The sequence below is a fragment of the Zonotrichia albicollis genome, chromosome Z (assembly GCF_047830755.1).
Source record: "Zonotrichia albicollis isolate bZonAlb1 chromosome Z, bZonAlb1.hap1, whole genome shotgun sequence".
Taxonomy (NCBI): domain Eukaryota; kingdom Metazoa; phylum Chordata; class Aves; order Passeriformes; family Passerellidae; genus Zonotrichia; species Zonotrichia albicollis.
The window spans coordinates 1,984,013-2,002,910 of record NC_133860.1 but is presented as its reverse complement, the minus strand read 5'-3'; the positions used below and the strand labels follow the sequence as shown (position 1 = coordinate 2,002,910).

The following is an 18,898-nucleotide window of genomic DNA, read 5'->3' as shown; positions in this document are numbered from 1 at the left end:
GAAGGTGTGTATTCTACCTTCAGCAGCACTTAAGCAACGAACTTCCTCTTGTGAATACGTCGGTATCATCTGTGGACAGCAGTGATGAAAGTCTGAATAATTCCCACCACAGTCCTGCAGCAAGTCACTTGGCACAAGCTATGGATGTTGATGGTTTGAATGAATCCAGCAGCAAACACGGTTATACCCAAGAAACAAAACGCCTGAAGCGTGCTCCTGTGCAGGACTCTCTTGGTCCAGAAATGGAATACCAGTTTGTTGATAAAGTATTATCAACTTGTAGGGATGTGGACCAAGCCAGGTTTGCTACTGCTTATAGAAAATGGTTAGTTACTTTTTTAGGTCAGTGAAGGAAACATTGAAAGCTTTCAGGGTTCTTCTCTTAGTGCAATATTCTCTTTTCAGACACAAATGCATGTCTTGGTTGCAAGTGTTAGCTAACTCTGTGTTTCTCTTTCTTTTGACAGTCAGTCCTAAAGCTAAATTTCAGAGTAGACATCTGTCATTTTATTAAAGAACTGGCATATGTTTTTATTAAGCAAATGCAGTTTGTTACTTAATCTCTCAAAGAAATCACTCTTACCAGCTTCCTACCATGACTTTTTTTTAACTTCTGCATTAAGGTGGACTCTGAATCATTTGACTTTAAAAAAAAAAGGTAAAAGAAAAAAGTTTGAAATGCTTGTGAAACAGAGTGTCTGAAAATGTGGGAGAATCTGTCACTATCAGCTAAACCTGTTCCCAGTTTGTTCCTGTATGGCATCATTCTAATATCTTATGGGATCCAGACTATATTTGGTGAGTGCTATTATTTTTGTATAGCAGTCTTTGGTAGAACACCAGAATATAGTGTTTCTTTCTGAAGGCTTCAGTAACAGTTTTGGAGCTGTGATACCTTTTACTGTTTTAAATTGGTTTTTTGTTTGCTTATTAATTGTCACGTTAGCTTCATAGGAAGGTCTATAAGGTTGATAAGCAGATACAGGAAAATGTGGCAGAAAATAGTTCAAACGCATGTTCAGCCACAGCTAGAGCTGTATTTGGCTGTATTTGTGAATTGTTTTCTTAAAACATACTATCTTCATTTCTTACTTGTTTTTTATTTATTTATTTTATCTCAACAATCCAGATTTAATCACATGTGATACACATTTCTGAATGTCCTTTTTACACTACAGATTCTCACCCTGTCAAATCACACATTGGTAACTTGTATTTAATCAAGACCCTACAAGTCCAGTATTGGATGGAGTAAAAAGTAGCTCTTCCAACTGATGATTGAGACTGTACAATTAAAAAAAAAAAAAAAAACAGTGACAGCAACAAGAGAGCTAACCCTTCCCTTCTGGATTTTTTTTTTTAAAGAGCTTCAGTCTGTGTTGTTTTGGGCTTTTTTTTGCATTTTTACTCCTAAAGAAGAGCTCTACTCCAGCCATACATCTGTGTTTACATAACTGTAAATTTTAAGGGAATTCGAAATCAATTATGAATAGTATATTTTGTAATTTCCTTAGAATTTGTCTGTAAAAGGGATTTTTTACACTAGTAGAGTTGTGCTGGTACACAGACCCAGGGAAAACATTCTACAACTATAGAAGTCCATACAATGGCAACATTGCCTCTTTTAAAAGCAGACTATTCTCTGGGGGGATTAGATTTTCAAGTTCGTTTCCTTGCCATAATTGTTTTATTTATCTTCTGCCCCATATGCCTCTTGACCAAAAATTTCAAGATGCTGTTTCTGTGGGGCAGAGAGAAACAATGAGGGAAGAAAAAAGATGTCACTTTGCTCAAAAGATGTCACTTTGACTAAAAAAAGCACTCAAAATGTGAAGTTTCTCGACTTCTAAGAAGCTTGATAAATGGCATTTACTCTTGCATTTCAATATGAAAACAGACCACCTCCAGTCTTTGAGAGTATGTTCATGATTCATTTCAGGCACAAAGTAACTACAAATGACATTTCTAAATGTACACTGTTCTGTTTACAGTACATAAATAAGACTGATCTAGGCTGGAACATCTCCCTATCAAAGCTTTGTTCCAGAGGGCATCCACACCTGCCTCTCCGAAGCTATGCAAGTATTATGTGCATACGTTAGCTTTGAGGTGCTGTGGGATGCTCTGGTGGTTTCGTTGATGATTTTAGTTGCAGAAAACATAGCTGTTGTCTGAAGGAGGTATGGGATTGGCTTGAGAGCACAGTTTTGTCATAAGCTGTTGCCTCAATGATCACTGACACATGAGTAGGTTCAAGTACAAGCATGAGTCTGAACTTGAGAACTTAACTTGAGCAAGAGCTTTTACACATCCCAGGAGACCTGATGTTTAGTGAATGTGGACAATGCATTAAAGTATGTAGAAGCCTGAGTCAGCTTGCATAACAGTATCCCAATAATGACTAGTATGAGCCTGGAAAGTGTGAAATCAAGAGTGCAGTGTATTAAAGATCAGGTTCTTGGTCTTACATTACTTAGTAATGTATTTGTGTGTTCTGTTTACCTTGGCAAAATTTTCCTGTTTATGAGAAAAATATTAGTGATAGGAGCAATCTTGGAAGTGGGAGCATGATGAGAAACATTTCTTGAACTGTGGAAGGAAAGAGATTCTCTCGCACTGGAAAGACTGAGGCTTTCAGAAGAAAATACTAATATTGGAATCTGACTTGAAATTCATTATATAGTTCTTCCAGACTATAATCTGGAGATTCAGTTAGCATTCTCAGAGCTGTTCTGTGGAATTTCTGTGCTTTTGAACTTGACATCATAAACATTTAAGCAGATGCCCTCATGTACATGTGTATAGTTCCTGTTCATGTCAGCACAAGTGATGCGTTCTTGTAGGATGACAAGATTTGGTCACATGTAACTGAATAGAGTTACGTTGAATTTTAGTACTTGGAAAAATATTCTGAAAACTCTGATTAGAGATGGTGCTGATATTCTTACTGCTTTTGTAAAACACTGATGGCTGTAGCATAATTGATAAGTATGGGTTTTTAAAGTCTGCACCTCATGGAAATATTCCCCTGCACTCTTTTTTTAAAATCCAGTTAGAATAGTTACATTTAGAAATGTTTGCAGACCTGAAAAGTTAATAGTGAAATTGAAACAAGTCATATCTTTCTGTTTGAAGGAAATGCAAACAATAAGTTATTAAGTTTGAGCTTTAATTTTTTAACAGTAACAGTATAAATTATATTAAGGATAATAATATCCAAATTGCTTCAAACTATCAATGTCCAGAAGCCTCATGCACGAAACTATTTAAGAGGTACTTCTAACATACTGCATTAAGCTCAAACTGATGTGAAATTGTGGAATATGATCTTTGCAGTATACCTGTCTAACAACTTGGTGTTACTGCAGAGTCCCCTTTGGGCACTACTTGAAAAATAGAAAGTGGCTTTAGGCCATTGGTAGTTAATGTACTGAGCATGGCTACTTTACGTAAGGCATTTCAGCTGTTTTGTGTTTCAGAGATCAGAGACTAATAATTTAGTCAGTGAACATTCCTGCAGAGAAAATGTCCAGCAGAAACTGCAGAATTCAAGGCTCTCACTCTCTGAAATTTCTTCAAATATAAAATCAAACTTTGTACATCTTTAAACATCTTAGTGTAAAGTTCAGCATCTTTCCTAATTTTCTGTTGCTGTAGTATGTGTGATTTTAATTGATTCTTTTTGTTCACTGGATTAGTCTTTGTAGAAATTTGTTTGTACTAGAAACAAAGGGTTTCGAGGAACAAAAGTAATTTGAAACTACAGAATTTGGAATAGAAGGAACCACGTTTTAAAGTGGTAAATTCTCAGCTGGTAAATACAGTAACTGTTATTTCACTGGCATTTTGTTTGTCTTGTGTGTTACAGTCACTGGAGAAACACGCAGCATTAAATACAGCTACAATAACAAACTTGTATGAAGTCATTGGAACGCATTGTTATAGCTGCTCTAATTGATAATGTACTCATGTCTGCATATTTGTGTTTTATTGACTGCTTACATATTCTTTATACAACAAAATCCATGTGTTATTTAAATAGGGGGATAAATAACTTGTCTGTTTATACTATTTGATTAATTACCTTGTATGTAACGTGCTTTAAGACAAATAAGCAAAGTGATAATATAGTGAGAAAGCTTAGATTTTTGTCTTATAATGAAAATTTCTGGCATTTCCAGTTTTATTCTAGTGCTGCTTAATTAGAATGTGTAGCTAGACTTTATGGATGGGAGTGATTTTTTTGCTAAGTAGATAGCTAATGAATTTTTAAAACAGTACTGTATAATATTGATGAACAGAAAGAAGGGGTTTTGGAAAAGTTTTTCTGCATAAACAGACTCAAAAAGCATACTTTTTTCAAGAACATATACACTGAGCAAAACGTGAGTACCAGAGAATAATTTAGGTTGGGAATCTTCAGAGATTTGATGATTAAATTTTTGGACAAGTTGTTGTTTGCTTAGTTTTGTTTTGCCTTCTGTATGGGAAGAGTGCTTTTTGTTTTTTTTTTAAATCAAGTAGGAGGTGAACCATTGCACTTACCATATGTGGAGAAAAACCCACAACTGCTGAATTGTATCTCATGGAGCAGTTTTGGAAAAAGCAATGAACTGACACTGAAACATAGATGTCACTTCAAAATGCATCTTTGCACTTAATGAGTGATGAGATATATGTAATTAGATCTTACTATTTTATCAGTGTTAGATACAATGAATAGGGTGTAACTCACCAATTCTCAAATGCACTTAACATTCAAGTTACTATCGAAGGAAGTTTAGTGTCCCTGTCTATGATATTTTCCTTGTGTACTCAGAGGTATGTTTCTTTTCAGCCTCTTCTCTGTTCTTCCAACCAGCAAAGAAGAATGTAGCAAAGCATTAGTGAGGTGGCCTAATTTTGTGTTTGAGTAACTCTGACTACCTCCCAAAAAGTACTTTGACTGATGTCCGTAAGTGGAGTTCATCAGGCTCAGTTATTTCAGAACGTCATGCTAGGCCTATATGCTTTTTCAGATGTGAAAAGCAAGAGGTTTATCAATGAATCTATCAAGCTTTCCAGGGACAGTTTGAAAGAGAATGGAAAAAATACTGTAGTAAAGTTGGGAAAACTAGAATTAGCATAAATCTTCATTTGCCTTTTTCTCTGAAGAAGCAACTGTGTTGCTGAAAAATGGAGGAAATATGCTTCCAGGGAATTCCGTATATTATGCTTTTGAACTGCAGATCTGACACTTCCTAGTGGCTTTTGCTTAATGTGTAATGTTACTTCTCAGGGCATAGTCTATTATAGTGAATTAGGGTGCATTTTTACAGTTTATAATTATTGATTAAAAAGGAACAAAAGATAAACATGTCACTGGCTTTTAATTACTTTTTTTTTTATCTAGCATATTATTTTATAATCTACTCACATGCCAACACTGTACCCCGTAATCTCATCTGCTTCTTCTGCTTCTTACTGTTATTCTGTTGAATTGATGTTGCAGTCTTGCAGGAAGCTCCTGATAGTTGTTGGATTTATTCTCTGAGGTTCCTGGTAGTATTCACTAAAGTAATTAGTATCTCAAAGTATGTTGTAATAATGGGGAAGCTTTTTGATGCACCATAGGTCTTAGATTCAATATTTAAAAACCTTTTGTTAGGATTCTGAATGCTAAATCTTTTTTGATAGCTGTCAAACTCTTACATGCAACTGAGTTATTCTGGAAAACAGAAGTCTTAACTGAAGTCACATTCATTAAATATCTTTATCTGCTCCATCTGGAGCCTGCTGTTCATCCTACTGTATAGACAGAGGTGGGAAGAACCCACTGTGAGGTGCATATTTTCTTCATGAGACATTTTCTGAATGGAATATAATTATGGTTAAACAAAGAGCTTTTCTTGGATGAGGTACACCTGTCTGTTCATTGTGAATAAAGTTATGAAATTGGTACATCATTAATCTGGTAAGATTTGCTGAATGGCTGCATGCAATGAGGTAAAAGAAATGTGTTTTTCTTAATCTGCTGTTAAAAAAAAATCACTTAATGATACGAGGTACCAGAATTTGTTTTTAGAAAGCAAAATGTACCTATTGTGTTCATTCCCTTTTGTATCAGTTTTTCTTTTTTGGAGTAGCTACATTTAAAACTGAAAGGTGTACTTGGGAACACTCTTAACTTCATATAATCTCATTTCTTTCATATAATCAAAATAATAGATGTCTTAAATGTTTTGAAGTAGCTTTAAGATCCAAGGTAGTGACAGCACTACAGTGTTCAAGTGAGCCAATAAACTCTAATTTTGTATCATCATTGTGTTTATCAGTACTATTCTATGTAGGGAAATGTTTATTTTATCAAGATTTGTGCAAAAATATTTAATTCTCATAGCTTTCTTATTAGGGGGATATACAACTAGTTTTGAACATAATATTTTGCAATATTTTTACTATGAAAACTTCTCAAATGCACAGTTGTCACCATTTTAAATTTTATGTAGATTTTCAAGATGAATTAGATAAATCATAAATTTTGTAGCAGAAAGACTAAAATTATGACAGGATAGTAAGACACTGAAAAGTAATCTGCTAAATGACCAGTCTTCTACAGGATAGTGAATGTAAAGCGTTGTTTTTAAGTGGTCTTACTTCGTCATAGGATGAATTCCTGTCAGATGGGGATTATTGTCTTTTTTTTTTTTTTGGGTAAACAGTAGAGAATTTATCTGTGAATAAATTATCTATATTTATTTTCCCACAATAAATGTGCATGTATGTGTGAATGGATGGATGGCAGAACCGTATTTATGTCCTGTGAATGCTGCAGAAATCATCCACATTTGGCTTCCTGTTGGCTTCCTGTCCTGAGTCTGAGTCCAGCAGGTCAGTGCCAGGTTGTCTGCTGAAAGCAGTGAGATCTGTTGCTTCCTCTCTCTGTCTTAATCTGCCTGATTATCATTATACTTGGGGAAATGCCTGCACACACCAACCAAATCATCAGTAGTGGTGTTTATTCCAAGTGCTTGTAGAGAGTATTTGAAACTGTGAGTCTGTAAGGTCTTGCAAGTTGGGCAGATTTGGGGGTGCTCAGTCAATACCCAGGGGATGCTTTTCACGACTCCTTCAGAAAGGAAATGGACAGGCATGTTTTGCATGAGTGCTTTAGCATCACAGGAGACTTGAGAAAAGTATAACTAGTGACCTAAATTGGTATTTAAAAACAAGTAGTCTTTTTGGTACTTTGTTTTCAGTATTTTTCTCACAGTCTTTTTTGTAAAAATAAATCACATAAAATATTCTCAGAATTAATTAATTTTGAGTGTCTTCTGATTTTGAATTATTGGATTTTGACAGCTTTCCTCAAAGGAAGTTGTTTTACCGGAAAATGCTAGCACTCTTCTTGTTTCCTCTTAGACAATGTGATTCATTCCAAGTGTCCTAAAATGAGCACCTGAAATCACAAGGTGTTACTGAAAGTATTGTTTATCATCCTAAATGCAAAGCTTAAAAAAGCTTTTCTCATATGCTTAGGGGTTGGTGTTTTTTGTTCGTTTGTTTTTTGGTTTTTGTTTGTTTGTTTCTTTCATTTTCTCTTACTAGCTGCTAGGTAGAAAGAATATGTAAGGAAGCCCATGGCTAATATAAGCAATCTTGGCTTTCTGAGTTTGGGTGTTCATTAGTTCAGAAAGGAGCAAGTAATAAACCCACCAGGGTTCTTGTAGAGAAGTAATTTGCAGGATCTGGTTATTTGTTTGTGATCTGAATGCTTTATTTTTACGTCTGTTGAAATGTGTTTCAAAATTCAGATCAGGCTGTGCTATGGAGAGAGTATCAGCCTCTACCTGATAGCCATCACATATTTAGTGTGATGAATTGTAAGGGACTTGTTCGTCTTTCACAAGACATACATGGTTGTATTTATGGCTTCAGTTAAAAAACAGTTTGTGTAGTGTATAGTCATTAGCACAGTGGAAAAGGAGCCATTAAGATTATGGAATGTTTGACGTTTAAAAGGGCAGCTAGAGAAGAACTTGGGGTACCACATCGTATCAGTAGCTAAGGATGCTTCCTCTTTCCCTCTGGTTTTTTTTCCCCTTCTGTTCTCTCCTCTCCTTTTCTCTCCCTCTTTCCTCCACCTCCTGCCCCAGCTCAAAACTTCCCATTCTCTCCCCTGCCCCTATGATTTGTCATATTTTCTAGTGACAGAAGTTTCATATAATGTGCCTCTGTGCAAACCAGGATAACAGTTCAGTTTTGGAAGTATTGCATATCAGTAGCAAGTAGATACCAGTGCTTGAGGTTTGTGCAAGATATTTAGGGGTGACTGGAGAGGTTTTAAGTGCTGTGTGATAACTGATGCACTATTGAACAGGAATGTCTTAATAAACAGTGGATGGCCTGAGTGTTGCTGTTCTCCACATTTGTCACCCATCTCCACAAATGCTTATCACTAGCTAACAGCTAATCTCCTTTGTAAAATGCATTATATCATGTTGATTTGAGATGTACTACAATTATTTGTTGTTATCTAGTACTAGATAACTTCCACCATGCCTTTAGTCCTCTTCAGTGGAGCCTGGCCAAGTATAGATTTTCATGGTTATAAAACTGGTTTTTCTGTGAAGGGTATTTGAAATTCCATCATATAAAATGTGCATTTTCCTGATGTCTAGTTAGAAACATAGAAGGGCATCTTAGCGCTGTTTTCCAATTGTGCACACTGAGTTTTACCTTGTTTATCTCAAATATTTTGTATTGCATGTTAATTAAATTTTTGCATATCCTAGTAGTACAAAATTACTTACACAATAAAAAAGAGCACCCTTACAGTTCTACCTGTTCTATGCAGATGTCTTCCAAAATTTACAGGTACAGTTTTAGTGGTGGTGGTTGGTAAGCAGATTTTTTTCACTTATTTATCAGCAGACTTGTTTTTATATGTATTAGTGACAAAATGGACTAAGCACCGCTGTAAGTTACTGTATTTCTGTAGAAAATGGGAAATAGTGTAATATTGTTTTTGTTAAATGTTGGCAGTTTATAAATAAACTTTTCATCTCCTAAAAACCCTTTGTTTTGTGGCAATACTGAACTCCATTTTCATCCATTGTACAACAGACACCCCTTGTAATTACTGCTAATCTCTTCTGCGATACACTTCCTTTGACAGGAGTTTCCTCTTCTCTTATGAATTAAGTGATATTAGCAGACTTATTTTTGGTTCTTTTGAACACTGGCACTTAGGCCTTTTTTACAAGCTTTCCTAGGTCTTTGTTCAATAAAAGGAGATAGATGAACAGGAGTTAGTTCTTTATAAGATACTTCTTTCTGGCAATAGACAGCTGACTGTACTGTTTAGAATTGCAGAACTTGGACAGCTGATTGCTGCTTATGTTAGTTTCTAACTTATTAAAATTTCAGCGTGATGTTTTGTGATGTGCTTGCCTTTTTTAAAATCTGGAAGCAACTAGAAGAGCTTGTGCCAATCTTTCCATGTTCCACACAATTTCTATATTGTTACAATTGAAGGAAAAGTATTTAATGGATACTAAAAGCAGGTGCTTGACCTCTTGTGTTAAGAAAATATACCTTCTTTGATTCATATTAAAGGTAAATGTAATATAGAAGTACTACTATACATGGTACTTTGATTCCAGTTGACTGCCTTTAGAAGATAAATTCTGCTGTATAGATTTTATAAAACTACCTGAAGAACATCCGTTCCTAATCTGACCCCTGATCTGAACTGGATTTGAAGATTCTTAAGGTATGCTTATTATTTTTGTAAATTCTGTAATTATGCACATCAGATACAATAATAGCTGGATCCGTAGTGTTGATCTGCAGTTAAGCCCTTCAAATAGTATTTTACTTCATGTATAGTTCAATAATTTCATTTAGAAAAGTTGTTACTTTTTTGGCAAAATGGACTTAGATGTTTAGATCTCTTTCATAGACTTGAGTGAATGCTGCAGTAAATTTGCTTCTAGTCCTTGTATTTCAGGGCAATCAGTAGCTCTATAAAGAGCTTTCATTCCAGCTATATTCCAAATAATTCCAAGGTTCATTTAAATAATGTATTTAATGACTAAATATTAATATAAAAGAATGGTGAACTATCAGAATGTGTGGTTGGGATTGGGTTTTTATATCATTAAGCACTGATGCTGGGATATTTCAATGTAATGGCATATGATAAAACTCTTTAAGGTTAGAAAATTTTGTATTTCATGTATATTGTAAAGTGTGACTGGAACTGTTGTAGTGTGTTGTTAAGTTTCTTGTGTTATTCCCCCAATTTATGTATTGTTCCCCCCTATTATGTGTAAAATGGTTTTGTTCCCCCAGTTTTTCCTGCCACAGCCCTGATGTCCGTTGGGTTACCATGGTTACCCCTGTGTCTGTCACCCAAGTTATATAATTTCTCCTACCCCTTTTTCCCTTTTAGTAAATCTTTTCTTCTCCCTGGGCTCAGTCAATCACCCCCCGCTCCTCCTGGTTTTCCAGAACTTTCGTTCCCCTGGAGGTGTTGGTTGGCTGGGGTCCCGGGACACCTCCTTTACCTTTTGATTATTGGTTTCCATGGAGTGTCAGTTCTGTGAACTTCATCTCCTCACCTTTCCGGATTGGTTTCACCTGTACCCACCCCCCTCCTTTATAATCCTGTTTCACCCCCTATTCGGGGCCACTTTTCCCGGTTGGTTTCCCCCTGTTGGATCCCGCAACACCTTCAATAAACCGACGTTTAACCCCCGGTGAAGTGGTCAGCTCCGTTCCTCGCCAATACCAGCGGTGTACGCCAGTCCGCAGCCAGCGCAGCCCGAGGCCATCAGACGCCGAGGGGTGCTGGCCAGGAATTGCAGAGGGGCGTCGGCCTTTCACCCTCAACTAGCCGGACTTCGAACTTCGGGCCACATACGCCCCCCCCGCATGGAACCATAGGTCCAATATTTCTCAAATTTACTTAAGGGTTTCTAGGTTTGTCTTGTCATCTTAGTATCTTGTTCAGATGTACAGGGAAGGAAGTTAAAAATATGTCTGCATGGTCATTCTCATCTTCTTGCACTTTGTAATAATTATTTGTTCTCTTGACACAGGGCTTCAAGTCTTCTACTGTTTTCTAGTTCCAGTAAGTCTAAATCTTCCAGAGCTACTAATAGCCCTTTAGAACTAACCCTTTAGAACTCCTTTGCTGGATACCAGAAGGAACTGTCTGCTTTTCCAGAAGTGTGGAGTATCTGCCTGTTAACTCTAGTCTGTTTGTGCGTCTACACATCTGAAGTCAAGCTGTGGATTCATTCACCACTTCCTTTGTAACCAAACATTTGAAGCATTTAGAGAGCTACTTTTTTGCAGTGTCTGGTAAAGAGGTAAAAGTAAAGAAGAGGAAATGTTATGTCAAGAAATATCAATAGGGAGTAGGTAAGTTTTGGGGTACAGAGTGGAAAAAAGCACAGCAGAAGCAGGTTTTGGTTTTGTCTGAATCCTGCTATTACCTGCATGAGTTTTGTCTGACATGCTAGGAAAGCAGTTCCTGGGGGAAGATGGCAGCCTTTGGAGAGTGTCTCGATTTGACGCTGGCTCAAAGCCGGGCACTCAAGAGAGTTGCTCGCTCACCCTCTCCTGCTACAGCTGGGCAGCAGAGAGGCTGCAGGCATGGATCCCCATGGGCTGAGGGTGGATCTCTGCTTCCCCTGTGGATCCCATGGGCTGTGGGTGGATCTCTGCATCCCCCGTGGATCCCCACAGGCTGAGGGTGGATCTCTGCATCCCCATGGGCTGTGGGTGGATCTCTGCATCCCTGTGGATCCCATGGGCTGCAGGGGCAGAGCTGCTGCCCTGCCCCATGGTCTCACCACAGCCTGCAGAGCAATCTCAGCTCTGGTGCCTGGAGCACCTCCTGCCCCTCCTTCTCCACTGACCTTGGTGTCTCCATGTTGTTTCCCTCACATGTTCTCACCTCCTCCTCTTCTCTGACTAAAAGTAAAACTGTGTGCACTTTGTTTTGATTTTCTTCTTAAATATGTCATCACAGAGGCGTTACCAACCCCTCTCATTGGCCCAGCCTTGGCCAGCAGCATGTCCATCATCAGAGCCATCTGGGACTGGCACTGCTGGACATGGTGGCAGCTTCCAGCAGCTTCTCACGGGAGCCACTGCTGTGGACCCCTGCTACCAAAAACCAGGCCATGCAAAACCAATACAAAGAACAAGTGTTTTTTCAGATTCTGAAGTGAAGTGTTCATAAGGGAAATGGGAAGTTTTCTATTTAATAGGAGAAGCATGAGACAGCTTTTTTTTTTTTTTTTTAATCTTGAATATATTCTCAGCTCTGGCAAACCCTCTAGTACGATTTTTTTTATGCTGAGGTACCTTTTGCTGTTGTCTTAGAGCTCAAAAGATGAGGATAACAAAAACTTTTAGCTGTGGAACCTGTGAAGTTTTAAAGGTCTTGCCTTCTTTCACCATATAAGGTTGCTTGTTAAAACAGATGTATTAATCTACCTGACACCTCTGTCTGGTTGGGAAAAGTGACGTAATGGAAGTTGCACATAGTGGTTTCTATGGCAGTTAGTGATTACCACGTGAAGTCAGAATATAGGAAGAGAAAGATCAGTCTGGGCATTATCATTATCCACTCTAAAACTAAAAGCTCACATCTTTTAACACATACAGGCATGAAGCAAAGAAAAACTAAAAGGTATCAGAGTTCTGTAGTGTCACGCCAGATTAGCATGTGTGGGTATGCATCTTTAGCTGTATGGGACTTTATTACAGCGACCTTAGACGGTCACTGTGGTGAGAGAAGGACGAGAATCTTGTTTCTTGATCAGAAGGCTGATTTATTGATATAAGATATATCATACATTATAACTATACTAAAAAGAATAAGACGAGAGGTTGCAGAGAGCAGCTATGCCAAGAATAGAATAGCAAGAATGAATAACGAAGTTCTTTGCCCAGGGAATCTGTCCCTGAGCTGCTCCTGTGATTGGCCTTTAATGGTACACAAGGAAGATGAGCCAATCACAGGGACACCTGCTACATTTCACAACAGCTGATAACAATTGTTTACATTCTTCTTCTGGGGCCCTTTGCTTCCCAGAAGAAGGAGAAATCCCAAAGAAAGGATTTCTATGAAGAAATGTCTGCGACATCTCACCCTTCTAAATTGTATAAATTAAAAGAAAAATGCTGATGTGAAATGAACAGGAGATTTCTTCAACTGTAAAATATACAATACTAATAAATCACTAAAACAATCCTACAATCTAAAAAAATGCAAAAAACAATGCAAAGAGAATTCAAGTCCAAGCAGCTGGGTTTCAGGAACAGTCCAAGAGCTGAAGTTGTTTCTCTTGGATATCTGAGAATCCTTTTCGGTCCTGAAAACAGACTTGCTGCAAAAGTCCCATCAACAGTTATCAAAAACATATTGACAATCTTACAACTATTTCAAACAATTTCAAACAATTTGAACAACTTTAGAATGTCCTTTTCTGGCCCTTCAATGCTTCAGTGCTTCAGAGCTGCTGCCCACTGTTTTCAATCTTTTTTATTTAATTTTTTTTTTTTTTTTTTTTTTTTTTTTTTTTTTTTTTGTGATCGAAAAAGAAAAGAGCAGCAGCAAAACAGAGCAGTGCCAGAGAAGGAAAGGCCCTGTGGGCCCTGGCCCATGATGGACCAGGAACCCCAAAACTGGCCCACAAAGGGGGACCAGGACCGGTAGGAGAAACCTCAACCCCCAGAAACACCAAGAGGCCAAATGCTGGCCCTGGCCCAAAAACTTCCTGAGCCCAACGGCCCAGGCCAAACCCATGAGGCAGGCCCTGCATTCCCACAGGCCTGCACCCTGCTGCCAGTACAATGGCAGCACGAGTGGGGACACGCTTCCTTTCCCCATAACCACTGAGGCATGCCAGCAGCAGGGAAATAGAAGCCTTCCCCAGAAATCTCACCTGGGGTCTGGACATGTTTGTTCCCCACAGCAAACCAGCTATGGTCTCCTCCATCTGTGCCCTCTCCCTCTGCACTGCAAACGCAGCAGGTTTGTCTCTCATCTGCCCCATGGTTTCATCCCCACCCCCTCCGGGCTGGAGATCAGAGGCAGACCTCTCGGGATGCACCTGCCCCCCGCCACTAGGGCGCAAGAGAGGCGGCAGAGATGGCAGCCTCCATGGGACAATCCCCGAAAAACCACCCCCGAACCCGCCGAGAATGCTGATCTTAAAAGCAGGGAGACGGGCTGTCCCCCCAGTCAGCTGGCGGGCAGCCCCCGCTCCACGGAAGGGGAGGCCAGCCGCCGGGGCCGCTGCTACAGCAACCGGTCCGGGATGGTCCGAGCTCGAACAAGCCGCCGGTTCCAGGGCAGTCTCTGACGCCGACACGGAGGACACAGCCTCCGACAACGGCAGGACTGCTGGGGCAGCCTGTGCAGGAAGCGGGGGGGGAAGCCGGAACCGGGGAGGGAATCCCGCTGGATGTAGGAGCGGCCGCGGGTTGTTCCGAGGGTCCCGCAGGTTCGGCGCCGTCTCCAGCACCATCCTGAACAGGGACCGTCTCGGCTTGAGGTGGCGAGGAAGCCGATGGAAGCGGCAGAGGGGCCGGAGGGGCCGGAGAGAACAACTCCCCCGCTGAGCCGGAAGCTGGAGACGCGTCGTCGTCGCTTAGCAACTCAGCAGCCACAGGAAGTGTCTCTTCTGCATTCTCAGACGCAGGCACTGGCAGGGGCGGGGAGGCCTGTGAAGCCGTGGGCGGGACTGCCTGGAGAGGCGGAGACGGGATCGCCTGGAGTGGCGGCCGCGCCGGTGAGGCGGGTCTTGAAGGCGGACGCAGCGCTGGCAGGGGCGATACCAACGGCGCAGGCTCGAGCGGGACCGCCCACTCCCATCCCCCCGGAGAGAGAGAAGGAGGGGGAGGAGAAGGTTCCGTCTGCGCAGGCTCCGGAGAAAGAGTAAAAAAAACTTCTTCGCTCGGCGCAGTTTCGCCCCCCCCCGCCGCGAAGCAGGGGGGGCCGGGCAGCCCCCACTCATCCCCCGCCGGGTCTTCTCCCGCTGAGGACAGGGGGCTGGGAAGCCCCAACTCATCCCCCGCCGGGTCTTCTCCCACCGGGGACGGTGGAAACGGAGCCTGTCCATAACAGTTAGAAATCCATTGAAAAATAGCTGCTCTCCGTTTCAAAACTGGGAAGAGCTTTAGAAATGCTGGGTAGATAAAAGGCAAAACACGTTCCTGGCCCCAGACAAACTGAAAAATGGAGTTCATGCACTCCCAGACAAAAACATCCAAGGCGTACAGGACATCAGTAAAGAACCGAAAAAGCTTTGCCCATCGAAAGAACTCATAGAGATCTGTTGCTGACAGAAAAATCCCATCTTCTCTACACCATTTTTGCCAGAGGGCAATAAGTTTCTCCTCTGAAGGGGAGAACTGAACCTCTTCTTCCAAGGCATGTGTCCGCCATACCAACCGCCACAAACTACGAAGGGCTGGGTCATCAGGAAGGGAAAAGACAAAATTACCTTGTGAAAATGTCCAGCTTGCTCTGGCCAGCTCTGCGAACATCTTCCTGAAGGTGTTCCAGAAGAAGGTTCTCTTTGTGGTCAGCCTTGGCTGTGAACTCTGTCCAAATCAGGATCTTCAGTTCTTCAGCTCCTGGCTTGAATCCACTTCTGTGGTCACTTCAAAGCAACCATCACATGCTACACATACAGGATTTTACCCAGTGCAGCAATTTTGCTCCTCTGGTCTTTATCAAATTAATTTTTGCCCTGACACGAGGGGTCACCAGATATTACAGCGACCTTAGACGGTCACTGTGGTGAGAGAAGGACGAGAATCTTGTTTCTTGATCAGAAGGCTGATTTATTGATATAAGATATATCATACATTATAACTATACTAAAAAGAATAAGACGAGAGGTTGCAGAGAGCAGCTATGCCAAGAATAGAATAGCAAGAATGAATAACGAAGTTCTTTGCCCAGGGAATCTGTCCCTGAGCTGCTCCTGTGATTGGCCTTTAATGGTACACAAGGAAGATGAGCCAATCACAGGGACACCTGCTACATTTCACAACAGCTGATAACAATTGTTTACATTCTTCTTCTGGGGCCCTTTGCTTCCCAGAAGAAGGAGAAATCCCAAAGAAAGGATTTCTATGAAGAAATGTCTGCGACAGGACTTGACTGCTTTAAGCCAGTGAGATTTCTCAACACTTCAAACAAGTTGGTGAAGCCATGAAAATTTAGTAGCCACTGATAATCTGTTGGTCTTCATTTCTTTCCTCATTGAGGTGTCTTCACTACTGAAGGACAATATGGCTTTTTCTTAGGAAAAGGTGAAGAAACTCTCTGTGCATAACTGCTGTCTTTACAAAGTGCTGTCTGGCTGTGTTTTATGAGTAACTGGTCCCTTTTGTACCCCTTGCTGTCTACCGCTGTCCACTACCTCCCCATCCCCCAGTCCTGCTAATCCTTCACATGTCTGCACAGGTACACCAATTGCTTTTGACACCCTGGACCCTCAGGTTTGCATCCTCATCAGGTGCAATTTTTCCAGTTTGCCTTTGTTTTTTTAATAACCCATTATTTAAGTTTGTTTCTTGTCTTTGCCTCTGTTAGTTCATCTGTTGGGTTTGTGTCTCTGTGCGCTGGGTTTGTGGCTCCCCCTTTACTTGTTATGCCCTTTGGTATTGGAAAGGTCCTTGATCAGATACCTGTAAGCAAGCATTACATACCCTTGCACCAAAACAGGTTTGCCTGTTTCTGGGAAAGCTGAAAACCTTGCTTCAGTGTATTTTTTTTTATCCCATGACAGCTTTATTCTTTACTTTCTGAAGCCTTTTCACTTTGACTGAAAAAGACAGCTTTCCAAAAGTCCTCAAATGAATAGCTTTATTGGTTCCTACAGTCCCATGAAACACATGCTACTCAGTTGGGTAGTGCTTGAATTGAATTAATACAGAAATTAAAATTTGCTTTCCATCTGCTTATGAGATTCGAGCAGTAGTTGCAGTTTTCCCTGTAAGATATTGAAATCATAAAAACAAAGGGAAAACTGCAACTACTGCTTGAACTGAGTAATTGGAAGGAGAGGGTGGCAGAGCTGAGAAGTAATTTCTAAATGACTGTCATGAGGATGGAAAAGGAACAGCAGAGATAAATCCCCTTCTGTCTAGAAGGACTTTGGGTTGTCTCAGTGAGCAGTTGGTCTTCAATTAATGAAGAGAACATACTTGCATTAATGAAGTGGGTCCACTGGCTTAAAAATAGGGATGTAGACTTAAATGTTTATTGATACACAGCAGGTCAAAGCTGGCTGCACTGAGTCACAATTAGGAACATGAAAATGAACTAGGAAAATGTTAATTCATTGCTGTCCCTGCTAGCAAAACTGGAAACTTACCAGCTTATGGATTAAACTCTCAGATCACACTGTAACAGAAAGCACAGGAACAACCTGTTGATGAGTCTGGGCATTGAGGGGAGAGAAGGGAAAATACTTATCTCCATTCCTCTCTGATTAGGGGTTTCCATAAGAGAAGCAGAAATATAAAATATATCTTTCTTTAAACTTGGAGGGCAAAGGAGGGGATGAGAAACCTACTGAAGGTAAACAAAGTAATAGGGGCTCACCACCCCGAAGGAGAGTAACCACAGACTATGAGAGACCTACTTTACCACTGCACAGAATGGGCAGATGGACCTGCTTGTCTGGAAACCTCAAGGATTTGAGGTTTTATCCTTTGTGAAGGATAAAAGCTACTTTTTGGCTTCTGTGAGTCTGGCTGTGTCAGTGAGGTTGAGTCTTCCTACATCTGGCAGGTACATATGGTAACTAGTTTGAAAGATATCATCATACTTCTTTTTATCTCAATTTTTTTATTTTCTGAGTCAGTGAATATATTTGGGGTTTTTGTTTTGTGGTGCTAAAGGTTTGATAGGAAGAATAAAGAGTTTGTTCCCACTCAGGCCAGGAAGAAAAACTGTGTTTGAATATGATACATTAATTAACATTAACATACCGTTAAATATGCTAAGTGGCATGGTGTGGCGCAAAACAGGAGCGATTTGGTTTGTTTTGGTGATTCTGTAGGAGCAGGACAGGATTTAGCTGTGCTTTTGTGTTTAGCACCTGACTGCTGTGACTTTTGTTCTGGAGGGGTTTAAGTCATGTCATGTGTTGTGAAAGGGCTCCTTAGTTCTACTAAAGCAGATTATTTCCCTTTCTGCACTGCTCAGTGCACCACGGGTCCTCCTAGGTGTCCAAAATACAAGGAACATTTGGTGTGTATGTATTTAGCAACATGCAAATTGGTTAATGCATTGTCATGTATGAATCCTGTTGAGGAGGGTCAGGGACATGGCTCTCTGTTCTGGCTCTTGGCCTCCATAGGATATTGGTCATGTACTCAAGGGAGAGAAATTCAGTCTGCGTGGGAATTTTTTATTGCACTTTGAGTGATCTTTGTAGTCATATGTTTTTCAACAATGCAAGTATATATATGCATGTATATATGCATATTTTGTAATTGCAGTTTCTAAATTCCACAAAACCAGTAGCTGGAAAGTATTTGCTTAATGAATACCAGACCTAATATTTACTAATACTGTAGTGTTGTAACTGAAGGAAAGAAACTGTGTCATTTTTGTGATATACCATGTATGAGCCACAGTATTTGGTCTTAGCGTTGATAACTTTGGTATGAACATATTTCATACAAAAAAAAAATAAATTCACAGGTTAACTCTTTATACTCCTGCCTCCTACAGTTAATTAAAAAAGCTGCTGCTGAAAGTAATTTCTGCATATATGTTTTCACTGCACCCATTGCTCAGGAAGATCTCTAACATTACAGTTTCTGACCATTTCCCTTTTCATGCCATTGGTGACATAGTAACAATTTAAAT

At 40.2% G+C, this 18,898-nt stretch overlaps 1 protein-coding gene across 2 annotated transcripts in view; it reads left to right on the top strand.

Annotated features, from left to right (window-relative positions):
- The window catches only part of PTAR1 (protein prenyltransferase alpha subunit repeat containing 1), a 32,461-nt gene extending 26,160 nt beyond the window's left edge, over nucleotides 1-6,301 (top strand). Inside the window, exon 7 of one of the 2 annotated variants that reach the window (XM_074533651.1) lies at nucleotides 5-6,301. In XM_074533651.1, coding sequence (XP_074389752.1) covers nucleotides 5-350 — 346 coding nt within the window. In that variant the 3' untranslated portion in view covers nucleotides 351-6,301. Of the gene's footprint in view, nucleotide 1 lies in introns of both variants that reach the window. The other variant, XM_074533650.1, reaches the window with a different exon arrangement.
- Nucleotides 6,302-18,898: the final 12,597 nt, after the last annotated feature.